The following is a 17,562-nucleotide window of genomic DNA, read 5'->3' as shown; positions in this document are numbered from 1 at the left end:
AATAATAATAATAATAATAATCATCCTTATTTGTAGAGCACTTTTCAAAAACAAGTTACAAAGTGCTTTAACAAGTGTAAAGAATAATACAAAAAAAAAGATAAGAGCATGAAAATTTTATATAAAATTAGTAAAATACAATAAAATAAAAGGGATAAAATAAAGTCAAATAAGATCGGGAAAAGCTCTCCTATAAAAGTATGTTTTAAGAAGGGACTTAAATAGAACTTAATAGAAACAATTGCTTAAATATAATGATAATACATGAGAGGCACATGCTGGGGCTATGGATAAGCCAGACAAAACAACATGATCATATAGTTATGTAGGCAGTTGATGCACTAAAGTTTCAACGTGACAAAAAAGGAAGGAAAATTTATTTGCCACAACAAAACTCAGGGAATGAGGTTACCTCATTTTGCTCTTCAATGCCTGGGCTATGAAGGCCAAACGTGCTCTTAGAGATTCTCTCTTCATCTTTCTTCTTCCTCCTTTTTTGACCAAAGGAAAATGTAGAAAACCTTTTGGGCTTACGGAGGTCCAACTCTGAGTAGCTGAGTTCTTTTCCCTGAGAGTAAGAGAGAAGGAAGGAGAAGAGAGGGAGGAAGAAATGCAAAATGCAAGACATAGAATATAAAAGGTATGTATTAACTCTCAGGAAAATTAACAAAACACGTTGTGATTAATAATTGGGAGTGTAATTTTAATGACTTGCTATTTATAAAAATCATTTTTAAAAACATACTACAGCTCACTCTACCTTTTATTAAATAACATCTAATCTGAACACACATACCGTACATACTAATAATCCCTAACCATTTAAGCCCTTGACATGGGTTAATAATAAACCTTTAAACACTGCTTCTTTCAGTGGCAAGATGAGGATATTTCACTATGAAAAAGTACACATAGATAATGAGTCCTTACACTTATAAACATGAAAAAGGGTTGACACCCTAACTTCATTCCAAGCAGTAGAAAAAACCTGATCCACCCGACTAGTAGAACACGATCATGTACGTAGAAGTACAAATCATAACCGACATAGGAAACATCTACATCTCTTTACACTGCATTTCATTACTGTTACAAAAACTGTTGTGCAAAAGAGTTAAAAATTTGTCAGTATCTTGGGAAAGCACCTGACCCAGGAATTCATTATTTTTCTTTTAAAGATACTAAAAGCGTGCAGGCAAACACTGATTGAAAAGGTGACACATGATTATGTGTGCATTTTTTGTTGAGACGTGATGACAAAGTACAATGGAACATGAAGCTGTCTGTCACTGCCATCTGCCAGGTTTTTAACTGGGTGTGTCTACTAGAATTCTTCCTCCTGTGATGAATAGTTTGGAAAGTATGAGAAGTAAAGACAACAATCAAAGTGGAGTCTTTGTGAATGGACAGTGTAACTCCGCTGTATAGGACATGTCTAACTACCATATTAAGGTGTTTGTGCATAAAACACAAAACTAAAAAAGAATGCTGATTTTTTTATTCACTACAGTAAATCCACTACTTCAGTTACCTATCTACAGGTCCTACCAATAAAAACTTTGTTTTCAGCTTAACTTAACAAAGATAGGGAGAACTTTTCAAAGAAGAAATAATCTTCATCTTACAAATAAAATATTGAATTCATATGCTATTAAACTAGTGCAGATTATGTTTTTAAACATTTGATCTTCTTTTTTGCACTGTTAATTGCAATTCCTTCTTCTCATTCCATTATGGTCCATAAATAAGTCTTAAGGTATGCTTTTTGTGGTCCACTATTCCAACCTGGTTTTCCTGCAAATCAACCAGTGTATGTATTTTTCTAAATTAAGGTGAGATTATGTACCTTTTAAAAGAAGAAATAGCACAATCTTCTTTAGAAATTATAATCAATAAAACAAACCCTTGCTCAATTCACAGTAATGCTACAGCCTCATTTGGTCTGGTATGACCAGTGGATGCTGATGTTAGTGAATGTTAGGAAACTTTAGATAGATATTGCTTTGTGACTGATATTTCAGATCAAGTTACAAACTTTGACTCTTCACTACTTGTACTATTGTTACACAGCTTTTAAGCACCAGTTGCAGCCACTGTTCAGCAAAAGTTACATTAGCTAACATTAGTTTAGTTAAATAAATTACTACACTATGTGCCCTGACACAGCATGTTGGTAAGACGAAAACCACAGCTGTTCCACCGGAGCACTTGTTAGTTACGATGAGGTTCCTCTAAATTATGTTATTACTGGTGACATAATTATACAACATAAATAATATTCAGTGACACACTGAAACTGCAGTATTCTTTGTTGATGTTAAAGCTGATACAAAAGACAATGGGATGCTCTTTTCTACTAATGGTGCATTTGAGTTCACCTCAAGGGTGTTCAGTGCCATTGTTGAGGGATTGTAGGAGTGAGATAAGTGATGTATTTCACCTGAATTATCCTCAATCCAATTACAGATGATTCTTGCACAATGACATACTTTTCTTGTTTAAATCTATGCATCTCCTTGGAAAATTGCAAGTTCATGGTGTGTTCCTAAAAGGTCTGTTGCATCCCCCATCTGTATTATGATGTAGACATATCTTAATGTGAACAAACATTGCTTTTTACGGCCAAAGCTGTCTCAAACCATCTGACACATGGCCCAAAGATTTTTAATATGTTATATTCTGGTCCACTGGTAATGCTCAAACCCACCTGGCTGACACAAGCTATAATGCTCTTTTTAAAGTATGTTATATCACGCTTTAAGCTCATTCTGCATCACTATGTTCACATACACAGTATATACTAAACACACACACACACACACACACACACACACTGCATTCATATACTCACCATCTGAATTTCATGCTCACATGCTGTCCTGTACATTGCCGCTGCTAAATCACTGGATTCGAATTCATAAAATAGAACATATGACCGGGATGACTTGCTTTTTTCATGCTAAATGTCTTACAGGTCTCAACTACAAATCCATCAGAACGTACCGGTAATTGAACACTGCCACAACACTACGGCTTAGTAGAGCAATGGCACCCTCTGCTGGAGGGAATAACAATTATTTGGTGTATTACCTGCTCCTCCAACTCTGTTATGTACTGGAGGCATAGATATAAATCAAGGCTAGAGTATTGTAAATGAAATTGAACTGTTACATTGTTCACATAAAGTACGCAACAATCACAAGTGACTTCACTGAATCTGAACATTAACTTGTATGCTGTGTTTACTGTGTGACATACTAGGTGCGTTTGACTTCATGCGGCGCTGCGCAGCACTGACTGAACGTGATGCAGGCTAGACTTAAAATAAGGCATGCTGGTTAGAAATTGTGTCCGACTTTCGCAGGCGCTGCAAAATGTCACGATGTCACATGACATTAAAACCTCGCTTGAGCAAGGCGGCTGCAGGTGCCAACTCCGGCGGACGCAGTTGCTTTTCTCCAGCTGCACAAAGTTGGAACCACCTTTTGCCTGATCTCGCGCCATTTTTCTTTGCAAATGCCGCAAGATCACTCACTGATCTCAGCTCACAGTAAGCTCACGCAGGTAGAATGTTTCGACGGCGCCGGTTATATTTCCCGCGCCCCTGCAGTGACCTGGCGGGGTCATCTCGAACGCACCACCTATCGTGTTGCCTGTGCTACTTTTTGAGATATGGTGCCCTCTAGAGAGGAGTCATGTATGTTGGCCACCTGCAGTCAATTGCATGTCTGTGGGTGTAACTGAGATTATGAGAATAGTTAAATAATAACAATTGATAAGTGTGACTGTGCTTATTTGCATAGCGCATATTAGAGTTATCTGTGAGCATGTGCTTATAAGTGTAAAGTGGTCATTATAATGCAAGCAAGACCCCGAGGGAGATTCTACAAACCATAGGTGGAATGCAGCTGACATTAAAGTCACCTAATGGGGGCAATTTTATTCATCTTTCAAAGACATGCTGTCAAGAATATTCTTGTTCAGACAAGTTTCTGATCTGATCTTCAGAACGCTGAGAGAAAACCTACAGGACTGTCCTGCGATCTGAGAGCAAAACAGAAACATGAATATATATACACACACACACACACACACACACACACACACAACTAAAATATGCAAGATGCTGCAATAAGTGTATGCACATATGCAGTTTAGGGATGATAAAATAAGACTTGGTTGGTTCACTAGTTTCAACTTCTTAAAAAAATCAGAGTGAGAATGCCATTTTGTGTTTTAAATTTTATGCATGTATGTTTGGATGAGAAGATCTGTCAAAGCAAGAAAAATAATGTCCCTCCATTAGTTTCACCATGAACAAATAACTAATCTACAAGAGATATATCATTCTAGGTAATTTTAAATATTAATCCATGTATATCATTACAGAGAAGTATAACCGGCTGCCCTGAGTACATACTACACGGTCCGGAGTCGAACTGGTGACCAATGGTGGATGATAAAACCCACGGGCGCTGGTGTCGGTCGCCAGTGCGTCTCTTAAGGTGTCAGGTAGTGAGGTTTACTCACTACATAGCCTGGCTGGCTTCAGTTTGAGAATTTTCAATTTGGCAAATCATGTGCTTGACATTTGTTGCCACAGGGATCAACATCAGGTTTCAACTGAGTATCAGCGTGTTAGTCTCCCAGGCAGCACAGAAAGAGAAGACAAAGTTTTCAGAGGTTCAGATGTTTTTGCTTTATCTATATGTCAAGAGCAAAACATGTTTCTTGTCTTAGTGTCAGAAAAGGTATAGAGTTTAAAACCAGTCATTCAACATTTTTGCCTGAAAACCTTTCTGGATCAGTCAAATCAAATGCCAATTTTGAGCTAAAGACACATTTTATTAGCATACAGTGCAGTAATAAATTCTCCTTTAAGAATGTCTACTACAGAAATCACCCAACCTGTGGCAGCAGAATAAACTAATGAGGAAATTGTCGATGCTTCACTACAAAGGGGATCAGACAGAGCAGTTGACACATTTTTACTGCTTATAATTGTTGTTGTAATGGTTCTGTATAATTAAGGCCCATATTTTATTAAAGAATGAGGATCCCCAGGATGACTAAACATACATTCTGCATAACACACATTGACTTCTGTCTGCGTGTGTCTCTCTCTCACTCACACGCACACCTTTCCAGTCAAATCTCTTTCCTGCTTGACTACACTGTCTGAAATAGTCATAAGCTGGATTGATTAATAACTTTTTAATAACTACCTGTGAAGTGAGGTCAACAATGTAAACAGCTTGACTGACCTTTGACCTGGGTGCGGTGCTATAGAGAGAAGACCGCTTGCTGTTGGAAACAATGTTGTCTGACGAGGCCTCTCCATCCTCTGCAGTGTTACTGGGCTCAACATCACTGATGGGCACACAGTTAAAAATATTAAATTAGTAGAATCTCTACTAACAAAATCCACATGAAAATATATCAGCTTTACACACAGAAAAAACAATATGACCATTGTAACCAATGTGAGCTTTGAAGGGCTTCCATCTGGCATCGGATGCTTTTAAAAACTGTTTTAAAGTTAGAGAAAACGATTTATGATGAATTAATGAGTTAATAAACAGTACAATAAAACTGACGTTGATTGTGATCTTAATTATGGCTTGGTTGATATACTGTAGGAAAAAAAAATTGATTTCCTTAAGACAAATGAAATACTGATTTCATAGATTTTTATGACCCATGTACAGTACAGTATACTGCTGAAGTAGTGCATGATTAACACCATACATACTGTATGCCATCCTGTAGTTTGTTCAGTACTTTTATAAAGAGGGAAAATATGCTGCTTACAAAATAAAAGAGTGAATCATTGCTGAAGGAATGTTGAACAGAACCAGCTAAGCAGAGTGTGCATTTGTGTTTCTTATAGGTGTTCTGAAACTTTTGTATAGAACAGAGGCTTATTATGCCATCAGGATACAGTTAATGAACATAAAAACTACAAGAAGCTATATTTGCCATTTCCTAAAAAAAGGAAATTGGTAGCTACAGCCTAAATAATATTATTCATTCAATTATTGTCCACTTTGTTGTGAAACAACAGGCTTTTGGTTTTGTTCAGTCAATCGGAATTATTTCCGACTGCTCTCCTGGGACGTGGGTGTCAGTGCGAGGCTGCAGGGGCTTCAAAGTCAACATAGAGGGTCCATCAATAATCATGAGCTGTCTTCACATCAAATAGAGGCCTCTTTGTACACAAAAGCTGCTTTGCACAACTAAATACTCACGCATGTACCCTTTTCATAATTAAGCAGCAACCAAATATTGTGTATTTGTATTTTTTCATGCACAACAGCCTGTCAATAAGTCAAGTAGTTGTGGGACTGCAACGTGTGAGACAAATAAGCTGCAGTCAGAAAAGATTTCCAGAGATAAGAGGATGAGTCATGGCGTCTACCCTATGTGATGCGTTTACATGTCAACACACAGAACACCAAGACACATGCAACTCCTTTCAACCAAGAATGTCTTGAATAGGATAAAGTTCAACAGGATGTAACTAAGAGATGAAAGTTCCTTCTGTACTTTCTCTCTCTCTGCGCGCAGTAAAATATGTGTGTGAGAGAGAGAGAGAGAGAGAGAGAGAGAGAGAGAGAGAGAGAGAGAGAGAGAGAGAGAGAGAGAGAGAGAGAGAGAGAGAGAGACTGCAGTAAAACTTATACATTTGCATGTGTATCTACAAACTGCCAGACACTTGCTACAGCCAACCCACAAGTTTTCTGTATGCAGATGGACTAAACCTGCCATCTCAGTTACCTTCCAGGAAAAGTTTAACATTTTTGGAAATATACGCATCAGCAGTTGGTTAGCTTAACATAGAGACTGAAAACATGGGGAAACTTACCTGGCTCTGTCTAAAGGTAACAAATTTCTCTCATGGCTATGCTTGCTCAAGCATGGCAGACAATTATGGAGACCGCCCTGTGGCTCTCACCCCCATTCTGATGAAGTGCTTTGAGAAACTGGTTCTCTCACCAGTTTGCTTTCAGAACCAACAGATCCACAGAGGATGCCATCTCCACTGCCCTCCACTCAGCCCTCACACTCCTTGAGAAAAACAACACCTACGTCAGAATTCTGTTTGTGGATTTCAGCTCAGCATTCAGCACAATCTCCCCCATGAAACTTATCAGCGAACTCAGCACTCTGGGTTTAAACACAACACTCTGCAACTGGATATTGGACTTCTTCACAAACAGACCCCAGTCAGTTCTGATTGGCAGACACACCTCCTCCACTCTAGTGCTCAACACCGGAGCCCCCCAGGGCTGTGTACTCAGCCCCCTCCTGTTCACGCTGTACACCCACGACCTACCTATTATAGCTCAGGCCTCTCCCCCTAGTTTCAGTTTGGTTATTTGGTGAGTGTGTTACACAAGCTCTTTCAGCTTTTAAGTCTAATCTATTTAACCAAATAAACTCACTAAATGTCAACACTGGAAACTCTAACACCTATTATCCTCAATAAACAGAAATATACAACTATACACTTTCTGTATTCAGTTTCTCTTTTTCACCAAAGAAATTGCCTTTTCACTAGCAAGGGCCACATCATTGATAGATCATCAATAAATAATTTAAACATATCTAACAGAAAGATGTGCAAGACTTGTAGTTGCTGGATAGCCATATTTAGAAAGCGTTGTGGGGAAGCTACAATAGGGAAATCAGCTGTAGTACCTGGGCACGACGGACCACCTCATAACCCTATGGAGAGGAAGAAGGTGTTGAAGAAAGAGAAAGGGTTGGTGGGGAGGGGTGCAGAATCCAAGTGCGAAAAAGAAGAGATTGGTTGTGTGGGTATTTATGGATATGCTGAGTGTGACGTGACTGATGTGCTGTGTGGTCTCACTCCAGACACTCCTAAGTAGCTCCATGTCAAGCCTGGGAGGCTGCTGAGCCCGGTTCCATTGCACACTCGCCTTGCTCTGGTTCTGGTGCCCATTCAAGACTCAGTCAGCTATTCGGAACTGAGGTAGCTGCTAACTGAGCTAATTTGCTAGTAGGAGTTAGCAGCAGTGATGACCTGACATGTGATATGTTCCCCTATATTTGTGGAGAATTAATTAAAGAGGTGTCTTAATGCTTACACATTGGACCTTTAAGATAAGTGAAAGATCTGATTTAGTACAAAAAAAACCCACAGTGAGTTGAATCCTGAGACAAAATGTGACTTAACATTTAATCTTCTTTTCCTAATATTAACCAAAGTGTTTTTGTTGCCAAAACCTTACAGGACAGGAGTCTACATTCACTTTGGCAAGGTCACACTAATAGTTTATTCTGGTAAAAAAATTCTGAGAATAATCAAGTATTTCTATAGGGAGGTGTATATCAGCCTCAACTCATGTGGCCAGTACTCCACTTCCTACACGAACACAACAGGTTTCACAGTACAGTGACTCATTATGAACTAATTTGTTCTGAATAATGCCAGATATTTAAACACAGTTGAGTTGAGACATCGGAGCTTCGACTGTGAGTAAGATGTTGCTGACCTGTATCCCTAGGCACAATGATGGTGTGTGTGTGTGTGTGTGTGTGTGTGTGTGTGTGATGATTAGTAGTTTCATGACAACGTTAATAGGCATGTGGAGCGGCAGGTTTCTCTACAGTACCTCCATTAATCCTCAACTTGACTTGGAAGCCTTGCCAGATACTAAAACATGTGGGTGTGTTGGGCATGGAGTATTTCCTCTATCATTTCATACAGCAGGGCTAAAGTTTAAAATAAGTCCAATATGCCTTTGACGTCACCTTGAACTGTGTGAAATGCTATGGAGTCAAAACAAACCAAAATGACATGAAGACCCTGAAATCCAAAAGTCTTTGCCTGATCCCTGGACAAGAATTAAAACTAAATCCTTAACTAACAACAAAAACAGATTTTGTCTATGTGTGGATTTAACTTTGATCTAGGACATTCATCTATGATGTCAACAATTCAGGAATTTTAATATCAAGATGTGATGTGACTAACAATCAATGGATTAGAGGCTATTAATGACACACCATTCTTTCAATTCTGTTTTATTATAATTTAGTCCTGAATATGAAGGTTTATTTGTTACCATTTATTATTTTAACTGCATGTGTGCCATGCATAGGCCGTTATGCTTTACCCTCGTGTAACCCCAGTGTGCGGCTGTGTGCACAGGCGGTTCTCACAGTTTCAGCCCACCATTTATATTTCTCCCTGTGCAAACACAAGCTGTCACTACAACCGCATCAACAACATGATTACATTGCCCTAGCATGTGACTTGCACGAACACACTACCTCTCTTGTGTGTTTTATGCACACCCCTTTGCTTACATGTTGTACAAGGTTTAAACAGAGCAGTGTCTTTACTCCACTGCAAACATCTCAGACCGATACAGCAAAGCTGAAAATGTTGAACAATTCTAAACTCATTGTTTGTGTATTTCTTGCATGTATGATACTTCTAAACGCCCAACATTTTATGCACCTCTCAAACTCTACAAGATGTCTCTGTCTCTCCAGGGTGAAGTTGCCCTTGACAATTGCACAGATGTTGCGTAACACTCTACTGTCTGGGGTTGTGAGAATGTAGTGATAGTAATGCCTGTACTTAATGCTAACAAGTGTTACATGTCAACAGGAATTAAAATTTTATTTATGGTTTTGAAAGCAAATATTAGGTGTGTATATCGGCTTTATCGGAACAGTCCACTGACAGTAGAAATTATGAAATAAAGCTGAAAAAATGTGGGTCCATCAGTGCTTGTTTGGACTGTTGGGAATACCTGCCGATAATGGCTTATCAAATATATTGGTAGTAATTCAGAAACACTGATCCTTGATTAAGGTCATAATTTTAAGTAAATTTTCTTTTACAGTCTATGGTCGATTATATTGTTTGTATAGCTTGTCCTTGAGTCTGTATTCTTTACAAATGAGCATATCACAGTCTAGCAGATGGTGTTTCTAGCTCTGTTTGGAATAATGACTTTATTGCCCAACAGCCTGTCTCCAGCACATCACATGAAAAAATGTACTAACGGCTAAATTTCACTAATCCACACTTTTATCTTGCATCTTTCTTCTTTTGTTTTTTTTTTTTTACTATAAGATGATAACAACATCAGTCCCCAAAAATCCAGTTTCAGACAGTCTCTACTTTGTAGCAACTTTCTGTCTTGCAATTTTGTTTACAATTCCATTTAGACATTGAACATTAGCACAGCAATTAACAATGATTTTCATTATTGATTCATCTGCAAATTATTTTCTCAATGAATAAAGTTTGGTATTGAAAATGTCAGAAAATAATGAAATATATCTGAGACAGTTTCCCAAAGCTGACTTATTGAAATTGCTTGTTCTGCCGAACTAATAGTACAAAAGCCTAATATTCAGTTGAGTATCACAGAAGACAACAGTAATATCAAAGTTGCGTTTCAACCAAAAGTACCCGTGCTGCAGATCATCTGCCACTCGTGTGTGTCCGCCTGAGCATCGGAGGATCAAGATTTTTAACAAGCTTTATTACCTGCTCCAATCAGTGGTTCCGCTTGTTTTGGAGAAGAGGAGGCCGACTTTAGCTCTGCGTAAAAATTTTCTGACTGATGAAAACTTAAAACAACAACTTTGGAGCCAGTATTTAGGGTAACTCCATCTGCTGTTCACTGTAAACACACCGCTGCACGCTGGCTGCTGTTTCTGAGCAATAAGTTTATTAATGCCGATGTACGATCTTAGGCGGACATTGGTAAGACTTGTGCAGCTATCTGACTGTTGATTGAGAGGAGAAGAGCGGAGCAGATTTAAAGCCAGAAGCCTCTACTCGCCCATCCAGAAATTCTCTGCAAGTACTACCAAGCAGGGACTTTTGGGGGGTAAAAAAAAAGACCCTAGAACTAAATTTAGACCCTGGTCCCCTAGGTGGAAATGCAGTAAGTTCCTCCAAAGGTTGCTAGTTCCAGGGTATAGTTTCGTTGGTCGAAACGCAGCTCAATAAGCTAGAAGCAGAGATTTTCTGGGAGTTGTTTGTAGAAAATTACTTTTAATAGATTATCAAAATAGTTGCAGATTTAGTTTTTGCTGGTCCCTTCAAATGAGGAAAAACAATAGATATTCAATCATGTATTTATTCTCTGCCTAAAACATATTACATGCCTAATAGTGCAATGACTTCAATACATTTCACTCAAAAATCGTTTTTCTAAAGTTGTCCCTACGCTACTTACTGCATGTCCCTTAAGGTTTCTGTAGGATTTCAGGAAACTTAAGGACATTTAATTTTTCCATGTTTTATTTGCCCAGTTAAATGACTGAGAGAATGGACTCATTTGCATGGATTTCACAGTTCACCTTTCAATTGTCCTGTCTAGACAGGAATGCCCTTGCCGGTTATTTAAATCACCATCAATTGAACCATCTACAAAGTTATGGTTAACCTAAGTAAACAGATTTGGCATGGTGCTGGGAATAACCCTTTTCAGCAATCATTAACCTCATTAAACTGGTTCAATTGTCTTTTGCCTGCACAGACAGTATGAGGAGATCTAATGTAGGCCTACTGGGCACGGATGTCTCATTTTAGTGTGTTCAAGGCTCAACTGACAAAGCATAAACCCAAAACTCCAAAACTTTCCACAGTTTGTTTAATATTGGTGAATGACAATAACTACAACAACATGGATTAATTTCGAACTAAAAGTGAAAACTGAATTATGTGTGTTTAGTCAAAAAGTCTAACATAACATTTGGAGATTCTATGGCTAATCCACAGCTTTGCAGCTCTTCTGTGCCAGAAGCTGCTTTATGTTGATGCTCCTCCACGCCAAGCTATATGACACATGCACAGGCTTGAACAATGGCTACTGAAAATTCGAAGCATTCTGCGAGCATACCTGACAACCCGTTGGTTGTTATCCGGGGTCTCGTAGGCAGAGCCGTTCTTCGACTTTTTCTTGAACTTCAAGAAATGAAACCTCTTCCTCTGTCCCTCATTCTTGTCCACATCCTTCTCCACCGATTCGTCCGGGCTGGCTTCGCTCTTGGAGAACAAACTTTTCAGGGACTTTCTGGATGAACTCTTCGCCATCTCTAGTGGGCGATGTCAGTGAGGGCAGATGAGGGCTGGCGGGTATTTTAAAGAGTCGCAAATGCTTTCCGGTTGATGATGCGGTCATTAAAAGCTGATGAAAGTAGTCGAGGAATGGAGAACACTGCACGGATGAAAGTTGTTGACATATGACAGCTGCTTCATTTTTTTTAGACAGAGCTCAGGTGTGGCGACACGCCCCTGAGGGCTTACACCCAGAACCCAGGGACACACCCTTTTCGATGCCTCTTGGTCCATTACCATAATGCAATAAAATGTTTTGAAATAATTGATTTGTTTACTTTATTGTCTTAATGAGTCAGGGTGTTACATGTAGTTTCAAAAACTTTAATTTGTATTGGTAGTCTGCTTTTGTCTAGTGTCTTAGGTCAGATATGGAATGTCTGTCTCCATCTTGATGAAGGTTGGTGGACGAAGAACACCAAGGAGAAGTAAGATTTATCGGTCTATTCCTGACAAAATCTGATTATGTCATATAAGAATTTTGTCAATAATAGATATAACTTGTATAGTTACAGGATGCATGTCTGAAGATGGGAGATAACAAGAGACAGATGACTAAAAATATAGAAATCCTTGCAGGATTTCATCACTCTTTCAAGTATTGCTGGGAATTCCCCTGGGAGCAAGGGCGTCGCTTTGTGTTGAAAATTGGTGGGGACATAGGAGCTCAAAATAGGAGTGTGAAGAGACACTTACCTTGCCAGACATCATGATAGGCGATATTAGGTTCACAAGAATGACACCAAAAGATCCTTAAACAGTGTTTTAAAGATATCCTCAATGCCGAGATATAGGCCTAGGAGAGGGGAGTCGGTTCTGGTGAACGTTTCTGCACCAGTTTATGTTGGAATTTAGAGTAGAATGCAGTGTAGCTCTCAGACATTCTGTGTTGCTTTCAGATATGTTTCTCCTGTAGATCACCTTTTCTCACATAATATCATACCTGCTGAGGCAACACATATGTAGACATGGTTTAGTCTTCCGTCCAGTTCTGTCATGGTCACAGGGAGAGAACAGAAAACTTGGCCAAAAAGAAACTGTGTCAAGTAGCTTGTTTTTTTTTAGCTTAAGTTACTTTTTTTGGACACTTTGCATTTGTTTTGCCTATATTTTAAATTGCATTGCATATTTTCTAAACGTGCTAATAAACCTTTCTAAAGGCATTTTCATTATTATTTAACTGCAATCTATATCATTTAACTGCAATCTATATTTCAGAACCTTTTTTTTAACATTTCAAATTATGCTTTTAAAAATGACATGTCCCCAGCACTCCATTTATTCTAGTACAGTAGGGCCTACTTGAGTACAGCTTTAATACTTCTACTCCATTTCAGAGGAAAATATTGTAGGCCTATATTTTATAATATTTTACAATGATAGGCTATAAGATTGTGAAACGAGCCACTCCGCATAATGAGAAGGCTACTTTTACTTTTGATACTCCTACTTTTTGCGCAAAATATTGTATTTATAAGTAAGTAACATTTTGTATTCAGTACTTTTACTTATAATTGAGTATTTTAGTCCATTTTACCTCTTTTACTTGCAAAAGAATGGATTACTTCACTGCCTGGGAGCATTTGCAAGGACACACATTGGAAACCTTTAGGAAAATTACTTCAAAGTATAGTTTACCTAATAATAATGATCATAATAACCATAATTATTATTATAAAGCTTGGCAGTTATGGAAATATACAGAGCAATTTCCAGGTTTGGGAGCTTATTTAGCCTACATTTATTTATCTCCTCAATAGGTATACCTCCACAGTATGCAATCTCTGTGGATCAACGGCGTCACCTTGTGGTCTCTATGCAGTTTGCAACCTGATCACAGATCAGTTGCAAGGGCACGGAATTATTGGAATTACTGCGGTAGGCCTGTGCGCACGTTAACACGCATGTGGCTAACTCCACCTCAAGGTGGCGCTACAAGCTTGCTCATTCTAATCTAAGTCGGCAAGCTAAAGGTCAGTTCCAGTGTGTGCTTCTTAGATAAGAAAATGACTATGAACTGACTGATGCAATGAATGGTCAATAAATGAATGCTTCCGGATCAGTATGTTCACATTTAAAAGAGAGAGAGAGAGAGTCATGAATTCACTTAAAACAAATGTGACTGTAAAATGTTATCAATTTGATGATCTAAGGCTAAAGTTGCTTTGTATTGCTTTATTGTAACAGTAGCCACTTGCATTGGTTGCATTCTTAATGTTGTGGAGATAAGGAGAGATAACCTTGCATGATCTTATTTTTATAGGGAGGGTAATTAAAATGAAATCGTAATCTACCTGATTGTGCTGGGATTTCCCTGGTACTACCACCAGGGAGACAGTATGGGAACCTCTAAGTCCTGGATTATTTTTCTCAGCGCTCAGTATGTATACATTTAACTTTGTAAAAACATTTAAGTACACTTGCCATTAGCCCAAACCAAAATAAGTTGTTTCTCTTTTACCTTGCATTAAAAAAAAATGAGCATTCAAAATGGCTGCATATCACTGCATATGTTCTGGGCCATGGGACAAGGATGAGCTGCTGGGCCCCTATCAGCCCGTGTTCCTCCCCCTCTCTCTGTGCATTGTGTGCAGTATTCTTACGCTGGAATATTGTAATCTTCTCTCTAAGTTTTCTTTGTGGTGATATGAGTTTTTGCAAGTAAATTAAGGAACATACACCATGTAAGCACAGTATACTGTCTGAAAATAACATGAGGGCCAGAGGGCCTCAAGATCAGATAATAAGAAAGAACACACCACATTAGAAACAGGAAGAAATACGTAGCTTGCCTGGCTGTGACAAATGGTAACAAAATCCACCAATCCGAATGGATCTATTTTGTTTCTTCACTCCATACAAAAACCAATGTGTAAAAGGGCAATTTCTTCTTTTACAAAATGGTATTATTGGAGTATTCCTTTAAGGCCTTTATTGTGTCAGCTTAGTTTCGCATGTTCCCAGATTCCCAAACAAAATCACAATTAACAAAACAGTGGGCCCTGGGGCAGCTGGAAAAGCAACCATGTTCACATCCACTCCATTCTTGTTGCTGGTATTGTTTTACTGTAACAGTAAGAATAATAGTGCTAGATATGTCACATTGTATAACTACAGTAGTTATCACAGTCTGTTGTTAGCATTTCATTTATTATAGTTAATAAAAATACTTTGAAATACAGTTTGTGTAATAAAATATTTTGTAATAATTACTACCTATCAACAGTAGGGTTAGTTTTCAAAAAATGTCACTCTCAACAGAGAACTCATATTGTTTAATAGCTTCTTCACTAAAGTGAAGACAAATATGGTTGATAAACCACCACTTTTATCTTTATATGTTAAACCTTTAGACTCATTTAGCTGATTGCTAAGGCGTCACAGCCTTGTGTTAGTACTCAGTGCCCCACACCTATGAATATGGCTTTTACTACTGACTAAAAAATAACTGCAATTGAAATTCAAACACTGAACAGATGAAGTACAATTCAAGGCATGCACCACTGGGGGGTAAAGGCAGTTGGTTTGTTGTCTCAAACTCTGGTATGGTAACTTAAAACTGAAAGAGAAATTGGCAGAGGAGCTAAATCTGTTTGTCACATAAACACACACACACACACACACACACACACACACTTAACATTATCATCCTTGTCATCTTTCTGTTGAAATCAAACAGAAAGGCACGCGGTGCTCAGGAGTTGATGGAGTTGTTCACAAGATGGTAACGATATTTGGTGATTATCCAACACAATTCTCTTCCAAGTAAAAGGGCAAGAGGGCTTGGCTAGGATATGTACACTTTTAAAGGGAAATGTTTCCATTTGATAAAAAATGTACCTTTTTATCCTTTACCCAGAAATCTTTTACTAATCCACTAAGGAGATACTTGACTGAGTGAATGATATGACATGTGATACATTAAATATGAGAATGTGACAAGTCATTTGGCGATTAGACCCTATCATGACAATGTGGCATTTAACGGGGGTGGTAATACAGAGGCATAGAAATCACCCCCATGGAGTCTATAGGCACTGGCGGTGGTGGTGACAAAGGGATGAAGAAAATTCTGAGGATCTGAATGTGATTAAGGGAAGACTTCTGCTGAGCTTGAACTGGACCTGAATCGGATCAGGAGGTGAATGGGGTTGGGGAGGGCAGCAGCGATTTGCGCCAAAATGACAGCTAGCTGCAGAGGAGAGAACAGATTTGAAATATCATAGTGATTTCATGATTGGCTGGGCTGATTGTAGTAAAACCTGATTGGAAAACAAGGGGAGAATGCCCATAGTCAGTTAGAGACAGGAAAAAAGTGTGTAGGAGAGAGAGAGAGTGAGAGAGTTGCCAATGAGTGACACATAAAGATAGTCTTCCTGGTTGAACTTAAGTTGAGCTTCATTAAAATTTTACTATGTAGTCTTGCTCAATGTAAAAAGTTTTACATAAAAACAAGTACTTTTTAAAACTTCCCTCCTACTCTTTTACATATTTACTGAATTATTTTTAAGTAGTTTTCTCATATGGCTCAGTAACCACAGTTGGCAAAGATCAATTGTTTTTCTGAGACTGCACAACACATGGCATACCTCTTCCACAACACAAACACAATTTCTGAAGGGCTACTATTAGTGTAGCATGGAGACCATGATGTTACTAAATTGCCTTGATATGTGGACTTGTTGTAGCCTACTTACTTGGTGTTTTGGTGCACTGAAAACTTATCTTATGTCCATTTTTATTTTCTCTGTAATTTTATCTGGCCAACAACACAAAGCCACAGTTGTTTAAATATGAGTTAAGTTCATAGGTTGACCACGAGGTCAATTATCAAATTACCTTGCATCCTCCACATAGTATTTAATGTTTCGTTGGGGACAGAGGATGCCTCTTACTTAGATATTCAACTGCAGCAAGCCAACTGATCTGCCACTTTACATCATATTGAGCAAAACCCAACACAACGTTACAACGTCTACAATAATAGCTTAATCAGTTCACACATGGGCTTATCGCCATGTTACTTGTAGTGGGTGACTTACTATCCAACAAGCTATTAAAAAGATACCAAACAAGCTAGGTAATAATGGCTAACATAGCAAACTCAGAGAAATACATCGTTAAATAAGAATAGAAAGAATAAAATAGCCTTGCCGCTTGTTCTACCACTGCTGAAGCCATTCAGACTTTGTTCTCTCCCAGTTCTCTCCCAACAGACTTTTGTGTGAAGTTGACATAAAGGGGGAAAGCAGGCAGTGGACCAAACCACAGAGGAGATGTTATCTGGTATTATGTTAAAAGACATGTACACAGTGGATATTTTACATATTTTACAAGCGCAGACCAGGTAAAACAATAGTGAACAGTGAACACACCAGTGTTGACGAGTTCGGGTTCTACAAGCGCTGCTGGTTGCCATAGCAAGAGACCGGAGGTGTTGATGTGTT

At 38.5% G+C, this 17,562-nt stretch overlaps 1 protein-coding gene across 1 annotated transcript in view; it reads right to left on the bottom strand.

Annotated features, from left to right (window-relative positions):
- Window positions 1–12,281, bottom strand: part of LOC123976765 — a 16,457-nt gene extending 4,176 nt beyond the window's left edge. The window contains exons 1-3 of the mRNA XM_046059112.1: window positions 11,898–12,281; window positions 5,265–5,370; window positions 413–568 (exon numbers count right to left, since the gene is read on the bottom strand). Coding sequence (XP_045915068.1) covers window positions 413–568; window positions 5,265–5,370; window positions 11,898–12,091 — 456 coding nt within the window. The 5' untranslated portion in view covers window positions 12,092–12,281. The remainder of the gene's footprint in view (window positions 1–412; window positions 569–5,264; window positions 5,371–11,897) is intronic.
- Window positions 12,282–17,562: the final 5,281 nt, after the last annotated feature.

This window comes from Micropterus dolomieu, linkage group LG09 (genome assembly GCF_021292245.1).
Source record: "Micropterus dolomieu isolate WLL.071019.BEF.003 ecotype Adirondacks linkage group LG09, ASM2129224v1, whole genome shotgun sequence".
NCBI classification, from domain to species: domain Eukaryota; kingdom Metazoa; phylum Chordata; class Actinopteri; order Centrarchiformes; family Centrarchidae; genus Micropterus; species Micropterus dolomieu.
The sequence above is the reverse complement of the archived record's forward strand: the minus strand, read 5'-3'. Positions and strand labels throughout refer to the sequence as shown.